The 8,795-nt window shown below is 38.0% G+C and overlaps 1 protein-coding gene across 1 annotated transcript; it reads left to right on the top strand.

Annotated features, from left to right (window-relative positions):
• The first annotated feature begins 5,028 nt into the window (after nt 1–5,028).
• LOC122916179 (beta-defensin 127-like) lies at nt 5,029–7,081 on the top strand. Its single transcript, XM_044263294.1, has 2 exons — nt 5,029–5,077; nt 6,828–7,081. Exons 1-2 carry the CDS (start codon nt 5,029–5,031, stop codon nt 7,079–7,081), a joined length of 303 nt encoding a protein of 100 aa, XP_044119229.1.
• The last annotated feature ends 1,714 nt before the right edge of the window (nt 7,082–8,795 follow it).

Raw genomic sequence — 8,795 nt, forward strand, 5'->3', positions numbered from 1 at the left:
CTGGGTCCCCTGCTCAGCAGGGAGCCTACTTCTCCTGCGCTTCCTCTGCTGTTTCTCCCCATTGTGTTCCCTGGTGCTATGTCAAATAAACAAATCTTTTTTTTTTTTATGTTATGTTAGTCACCATATTTTTTTTAAAAATTTTAAACTATATTAGTAGGTATGAAGTGGCACCTCATCTTGGTTTTGATTTACATTTCCCTAATGACTACAGATATTGAGCATGTTTTCATGTACTTATTGGCCATTTGTGTATCTTCTTTGAAGGAACTTTTCAAATCATTTGCCCATTTTTAAATGGGATTTTTTTTTTACTTTGAGTTGTAGTTCTTTATATATTCTTCCTATTAAACTCTTATCAGATATAAGGTTGGCAAATATTTTCCTCATTCTATTGTGTACTTTCACTTTTTTAAGTTTTAACTTTAATTATTTGAGAGAGAGAATGCACAGATGGCTGGAGGGGCAGAAGGAGAGAGAAAGAGGAAGCAGAACTCCCCACTGAGCAGGGAGCTGGACACAGGGCTCCATCTCAGGACTGTGAGATCATGACCTAAGCCAAAACCAAGAGTCAGACCCTTAAACAACTGAGCCACCGAGGCATCCCTTTCATTTTCTAGATAGTGCTCTTTAATGCACAAAAGGTTTTAATTTTGGTGAAGTCAGATTTATCTATTTTTTATTTTGTAGCTGACATTTTTGGTGTCACATTTAAGAAACCATTGCCAAATCTAAGGTCATAAAGATTTCTCCCTGTTTTCTTCTAAGAGGTTTATAGACTTACATCTTAAATTAGATTTTTGGTGCATTTTAAGTTAGTAATTGTAAATGATGCAAGATAAAGGTCCAATTTCATTCTTTTATCTGTGGATATCTAGTTTTTTCAGCACCATTTGTTGAAGAGAATAATCTTTCCCATCAAATGGTCTTGACAACCTTGTCAAAAATCAATGGACCAAAAAAAAAAAAAAAAAATCAATGGACCGTAATGTGAGAGTTTATTTCCAGGCTCTTAATTCTATTCCATTGGTTTATTTACCTATCCTTATGCCACGACCACGTAGTATTGATTACTGTAGATTGGCAGTAGCTTTTGAAACTGAGAAGTCTGAGTCTTCCAATTTTGTTCTTTAAGATTGTTTTCCCCTATCTGAGATTCTTAAAATTCCATATGAATTTGAGGATGAGTTTTTACATTTCTGAAAAAAAGCACCATTGAGATTTTGATAGGAATTGCATAGATCTGTAGCTCATTCTGGGTACTACTGACATCTTAAAGATATTGTCTTCTAATTCATGAACAAAAGTGTCTATTTACTGGGCGTCTGGGTGGCTCAGTCGGTAGTGTCCAAATCTTGATTTCGGCTTAGGTCATGACCTCAGGGTTGTGGGATCCAGTCCCAAGTTGGCTCCATGCTCAGCATGGAGTCAGCTTGAGATTCTCTCTCTCCCTCTGCCTCTCCCCCCTGCTACCCCATGCTCACTTGGTGCTCTCTCAAATAAATAAATAAAATCTTTTTTAAAATGTCTTTTTAATTAGTTTTCAATGTTTTGGAGTTTTCAGGATTCAAGTGTTATAGCTACTTGGTTAAATTTATTCTTCAGTATTTTATCCTTTTTGATGTTATTTTAAATGGAATTATTTCTTCATATCTATTGCAGATTATCCCTTAATAGTGTACAGAAGTGCAACTGGTTTTTATGGTAGGAATAAACCTAACCAAAGAGGTAAATGATCTGTACTCAAGGAACTACAGAACACTCATGAAAGAAATTGAAGAAGACACAAAAAGATGGAAGACCATTCCATTCTCTTGAATCAGTAGAATAAACGTTGTTAAAATGTCTATACTGCCTAGAGCAATCTATACATTTAATGCCATTCTGATCAAAATTCCACCGATATTTTTCAAAGAGCTGGAGCAAACAATCCAGAAATTTGTATGGAATCAGAAGAGACCCCGAATCGCTAAGGAAATGTTGAAAAAGAAAAAACTGGGGCATTACATTACTTGATTTCAAGCTTTTCTACAAAGCTGTGATCACCAAGACAGCATGGTACTGGCATAAAAACAGACACATAGACCAGTGGAACAGAGTAGAGAGCCCAGATATGGACCCTCAACTTTATGGTCAAATAATCTTTGACAAAACAGGAAAAATATACAGTGGAAAAAAGACAGTCTCTTCAATAAATGGTGCTGGGAAAACTGGACAGCTATATGTAGAAGAATGAAACTCGACCATTCTCTTACACCGTACACAAAGATCAACTCAAAGTGGATAAAAGACTCAATGTGAGACAGGAATCCATCAGAATCCTAGAGGAGAACATAGGCAGTAACCTTTTCGATATCAGTCACAGCAACTTCTTTCAAGATATGTCTCCAAAGGCAAAGGAAACAAAAGTGAAAATGAATTTTTGGGACTTCACAATCAAAAGCTTCTGCACAGCAAAGGAAACAGTCAAGAAAACAAAGAGGCAACCCACGGAATGGGAGAAGATATTTGCAAATGACAGTACAGACAAAGGGCTGATATCCAGGATCTATGGTAGGTTTTATATCCTACAACTTCGCTGAATTGATTAATTAGCTTTAATAGGGTTTTTTTCCAATTTATTTATTTTCAGAAAAACATTATTCATTATTTTTTCACCACACCCAGTGTTCCATGCAAGCCATGCCCTCTATAATACCCACCACCTGGTACCCCAACCTCCCACCCCCCCCCCCGCCACTTCAAACCCATCAGATTGTTTTTCAGAGTCCATAGTCTCTCATGGTTCACTTCCCCTTCCAATTTACCCAAATTCCCTTCTCCTCTCTAACGCCCCTTGTCCTCTTTGTGAATTATTTAGGGTCTCTCATATGTAAGATTATGTTCTCTGTGAGTAAAGATAGTCTTCCTTCTTCCTTTCCAATTTAGATGCTCTTTCTTTTTCTTATCTAACTGCTCTAGCTAGAACTTGAATAGAAGCAAACGCACACAATCTTCTCTAGTTCCTGACCTTAGAAGAAAAGTTTTCAGTCTTTCACCCTTGAGTATTAGGTTGGCTGTGGGGTTTATCATGTTGAGGACGTTCCTTCTACTCTTAGTTTATTGATCTTTTTTAACCATGAAAAGGTGCTGGATTTGGTCAAATGCTTTCTCTGCATCAACTCTGATGATCATGTAAAGTTATTTATCTTCATTCTATGAATGTGGCATTTTATATTGACTATTTCATGAATAGTCAATTATATTGACTATGTTGACTATTTCATGAATAGTCAACAATAATGAATGCTCCTTGCATTCCTGGGATATATCCCATGTGGTCATGTATAATCCTTCAAATGTGCTATTGATACATTTTGCTATTATTTTATCAATGATTTTCCCAGCTATATTCATGAGGGATGTTGGTCTATAATTTTCTTTTTTTAAGATTTTATTTATTTAAAAAAAGATTTTATTTATTTGAGAGAGAGAGCATGACAGGGGAGAGGTCAGAGGAAGAAGGGGACTCCCCGCCAAGCTGGGAGCCCAATGTGGGATTCGATCCCAGGACCCCAGGATCATGACCTGAGCCGAAGGCTTTTGTTTAATCAACTGAGCCACCCACACGCCCTGTCTATAATTTTCTTATAGTGTCTATATGGTTTCTGTATCAAGGTAATGCTGGCCTCATGAGTAGGTTAGGAATTGTTCCCTCCTATTCAATTTTCTGGAAGATCTATTTTTAATTTCTTGAGGAATCTCCACACTGTTATCCAAAGAGGCTGCACCAACCTGCATTCCCACCAACAGTGTAAGAGGGTTCCCCTTTCTCCACATCCCCTCCAACACATGTTGTTTCCTGTCTTGCTAATTTTGGCCATTCTAACTGGTGTAAGGTGATATCTTAATGTGGTTTTAATTTGAATCGCCCTGAGAGCTAGTGATGATGAACATTTTTTCATGTGTCTGATAGCCATTTGTATGTCTTCATTGGAGAAGTGTCTGTTCATATCTTCTGCCCATTTTTTGGATATGATTGTCTGTTTTGTGTGTGTTGAGTTTGAGGAGTTCTTGATAGATCCTGGATATCAACCTTTTGTCTGTACTGTCATTTGGAAATATCTTCTCCCATTCCGTGGGTTGCCTCTATGTTTTCTTGACTGTTTCCTTTGCTGTGCAGAAGTTTTTGATTTTGATGAAGTCCCAAAAGTTTATTTTTGCCTTTGTTTCTGTATAGTTTTCTAAACCTGCACTAGTAGGAAATGTGTTGCTAAAGTAGCACATCTCCCAGAATAATTCTTTCCAAACCTCCTCCAAGAAAAATGGCCACTGAGATCAATGGACTAGAGACATCTTCCCAAAGAGCAGAACAGAGAGAATACAAATTAAAGAATTCTCTACACTGGTAGGAAAGAAACCCTTGCTGTTGCCCATCAGGATGATGCTATATGCTATGTTATCTCTACCTTTTCTCCTCCTTGCTGACTCTAAATGAAATTGTATTTTAGTTATTCTATTATTCTCCTATCACTGCATATTGCTTGTCTGTGAGTAATTAAACTTATCTAAGATATGGAGATGAAAATCAGCTACCCTTTGGATGGACTGAAGTGATAGACACAACACTCAGAGATCCTAGACTTAGATGAATGCAGTAAATGGAATAGTCCTCATTATTTATATTACTTTATTCATACTTAGAAGTGAACACATGTCTACCCTGGTCTAGCAGGGTAGAGAGCCAAAGTAGAGAAAGCACAGATTATTCTCACCAGCAGTCTATGGCCTACAGAAGGCATCACATGGGATGAGATAGAACATGCTGTGTCTCTGAATTCCATGTGGGAGTAAAGTGGGTAACCTCAAATTTCCTGTGCCTACCTACGTGGTGCAAAGTCCACAGTTCAGGCGTTTAGGAACACACTTCATATCATACCATCTGTTCTAGTTTGGTGCATAAGAATCCAAGTCTCTGAGGAGGGTGACATAGTGTGCAACTTACTGGACAAAGAGCTTTGTCTGCCACCTCTTATGGGAAGTCTGGCCATGAAGCTCCTCCTGATCATTTCAATTCTGCTGTTCCAGAAGTCCAAAGGTAATCCAGAGATTTCCAGAAATAGAGTATTTCCAAGAAGAAAGGGAATTTCATACTTCATGGTAGTTAGGAGATAGGGCCCCTTGGAATGCTTGAAGTCTACCCAATGTTGCCAGAAATTTCCTCTTCCTGATGCCTTCTACCACAACACTGTTCTATTATTTTTTTTAATAACCATTGTACTGTTCTTAAGAAGTAGTATTTACAGAGTTGAAAAGAGGCCATAGGGCGCCTGAGTGGCTCAGTGGGTTAAAGCCTCTGCCTTCTGCTCAGGTCATGATCTCAGGGTCCTGGGATCGAGTCCCGCATCAGGCTCTCTGCTCAGCAGGGAGCCTTCTTCCTTCTCTCTGCCTGCCTCTCTGCCTACTTGTGATCTTTCTCTGTCAAATAAATAAATAATCTTAAAAAATAAGAAAAGAGGCCATAATTTTCTTCTGAGAAGGTGTCATTATAGAAATGAATGAGGCCAATATCTAGGAATGCCTTTATTTATTTGGACACAGTTTTTATTTACACCCAGCCATGTTTTCATCCACTCCAACATATATTTTAGTCTACAGAGTGTAAATAGCGAAGGAAGCACAAACTTTGGAGTCAGGTTTGAGAAATATGCTTTCAATGTCTACTAGTTTGTCAACCTCAGAGACAAGCCTCTCTAAGCCTGTTTCCTCATTTGTGGAGGTTAATGACACACGGATCCTGGAGGCTTTACTAAATAAGATTTGTAAGTCATCTAGCATAAGGCTTGACACATACTAAGAACTTAAAATTTAGTTTTTCTTCCTCTTTCAAAAGCAGGTCTCTTATATTTGACTCTTCTTACAGAATTAGTAATGGTCTGTCCCTGGCCCATCAAACTCCTAAGAATCAAAGAAAGGAGTTCTAGAATCTGGAGTTAGAGGAAGCATCTTTGCTGGCCTCAGGAAAAAAAAAAAACCTGATGCTCTTGGTGGAATCCATCTAGGCTCTATCTCAGGGGACTGTACAAGCCCAGAGCCAAAATCTGAACATCTTAACTCTGTAGATCACTGAAAGTATTTAGGATCACTAAAGAAAAGAATATATATCAAGGGGAGCAAAGTTCTGGGACTGAGAAATTCCTGCTTCTAGAGGGGGAAGGAAAATGAGGACACAGAGAGAGTAAAACAAGTCCAAGATTATTGTGATGACACAGAAGCCAAAGAAAGATATGCAGTGGCAAAAACGTACAATGCTGAGAATTCAAAGGGGAAAATTATAAAGGAAAAAATAACTGGACAATAAGACAGTCATTCTAGACCATGGTAGTGAGTATGAACCCAAAAGCATAATCTGACTCATATATAAATACATAGGAACGAATTGTTCTCTGGGCACTAGAGGTGGGGCAGTAGAAGGTAGTGCCCTGGGAGCATTCAAATGGAGACAGATGTGTTGAGGTTCCCAGATGGGAGTACACAGTTCCATAGCCTGAAATCAAAGTTTTAGTTCTAGTTCCTTCATTTTCCAAAACAAGATCTGATGCTCTCGAAGAAATCCACCGGATATAGGATGGAAGTTCAAAACCCAAGAGAAAATAAATATGAGTGATCAATTATACATAAACACTGAGGTTTACCTTCTCGGAGCATCCTTCTTAGGATCTTATTATGAGTATATGCCTGTGGATCTCCCATACACTTAACCCCTATAAACATCATCTGTCTTCCCCATTACCAAAGTTTCCTTTTAGTCTCAAACATTGATCTTGGCCTTTTCTTTATATGCACAGTAGCTGAACAACTTAAGAGATGCTGGGGTGAATATATACAAGGATATTGCAGGAAAATATGCAGAATAAGTGAAATACGTCAAGTACTATGTGAAAATGGAAGATATTGTTGCCTCAATATCGTGGAATTGGAAGCACGCAGAAAAATTACAAAGCCACCTCCTCCAAAGCCAAGAACATATGCAGTGACTTTCCCTCAATATGATGATACACTTATAGAAGATTATCTAAGACCCAAGGCAAATTCTACATAAATCCAGCATAATTTTCCTTTCCTTTATTTCTCACCCTACTGCAATAAAGGTGAAGATCTCCACATCTTTTCCTTTCTTATTCCTTGACCCCCCCCCATGACCTTACATCAGATTCTAATAAAGCTGTCTGTTTTCTGACTCGTTTGTTCTTTAAGAGACTGAACACTCAATATACCAAGGGATGAATTGATAAGGACAATTCAGTATCTCCCCCCTTGGAAAGGGGATATAATCAGCTCACTAAAAAATCTGTAACATGGAAGACTGGAACAAGAAACTCAGGAAAGTTGTCATGGAATTCAAGAGAGGGAAAGGTGAAACCAAGTATTCAGGGAAAATCACAAGTGAGTTTAAGATTATAGTGGTAACTTCTGAAATGTGTAGGATTTCAACCAGTGAGTGTTCATGAGAAGACAGTTTGCATGAACAGAATAAAATCAACAAACGTGGGGCACCTGGGTGGCTCAGTGGGTTAAGCCTCTGCCTTCAGCTCAGGTCATGATCTCAGGGTCCTAGGATCGAGCCCTGCATTGGGCTCTCTGCTGAGCAGGGAGCCTGCTTCCTTCTCTCTCTCTGCCTGCCTCTCTGCCTACTTGTGATCTCTCTGTCAAATAAATGAATAGACTCTTTTTAAAAAAAAAAATCAACAAATGGGAAGAAATTGTAACAAACAGGACATTTCAGGAAAATATACATGCACTTTGTTTGGTTGATGAATGGAGTTCCCAAAGATGAACTATGAGGAAATCTAATTTCTTCAGCTTCTGTGTAAAAGCAGCAAGCTGGAAAGATAGAATTTCACTATCTGGAGCACGCTATATAAGGTATAGGCAGAAATAAACATGTAACTCCAAGACAGAAGATTTTAGTTGTTCCTTTGTTGTTGATGTTTTGTATGTTACCACTAGTAATGGATCCTTTTGGTGACTGGAGCTCTTTGGAGTTTGGAGGAAATGTAAAGGTTTTAGAAATTGGTTTCAATTGCAGTATTGCATGAGACTTTATTGCCATCTAGATAAGCAAGATGATATAATGATAATCCATGTAAATAGTCCACCTAACTCCTAAAGATATAGCTTCTGGATATGATTAACATGAAAAATTTCCTTTCCAACTACATTTAGCACTCATTTTACAGTTTTGTTTCTTATGTCATTCCACCAATGTAACAATCCACCACACAGATTTGTGGCATTTGTTCTGTTAATTACTTCTTACCTCCTTTTCTAGGGTTGGGGCAGAGAATATACATGATGATCCCAGAGCATCTTGTAGTGTCAGAAAGCAAGGAAGTGCTTTAAAAATCAGAAGGCTAGGCATGTTATTGAGACACATAAGTCACACTGAATGAATTTTGAGTGACCAAAGTTAAGACAATTTGAGCAATAAAATAACAGCTTTGTATTATAAAACAATATAGAAATAAATATCCATGAGTCCATACTGATCTGAAAAATAACTAAACAAAATAAATTGGTGAGAAAAGACAGATTTCCTGTACAGAAGAACTCCAAGTAATTTATGTTGATACTCCCTCCTCAAGGAGGTGGAGCTTTGCCTCTCTCCCTTCAGTGAGTGCTGTGTTTAGTGACTTGCCTCCTAATAGTAGAGTATGGAAAGTGGCAAAAAGGTAACTTTACAATGAATAACCTTCAGATTCTATGGAGAAATCATGTTCATAGCATGAGCAAGTGAAATGATGTAATAAGAATGG

Source organism: Neovison vison, chromosome 8, assembly GCF_020171115.1.
Source record: "Neovison vison isolate M4711 chromosome 8, ASM_NN_V1, whole genome shotgun sequence".
Lineage (NCBI taxonomy): Eukaryota > Metazoa > Chordata > Mammalia > Carnivora > Mustelidae > Neogale > Neogale vison.

Bases quoted from the DNA above. Each gene is read 5' to 3' on its own strand.
- LOC122916179 (XM_044263294.1), top strand. From the start codon at position 5,029: ATGAAGCTCCTCCTGATCATTTCAATTCTGCTGTTCCAGAAGTCCAAA. The intron at 5,078-6,827 runs GTAATCCAGAGA...TTATATGCACAG, and splicing joins GCTGTTCCAGAAGTCCAAAG to TAGCTGAACAACTTAAGAGA.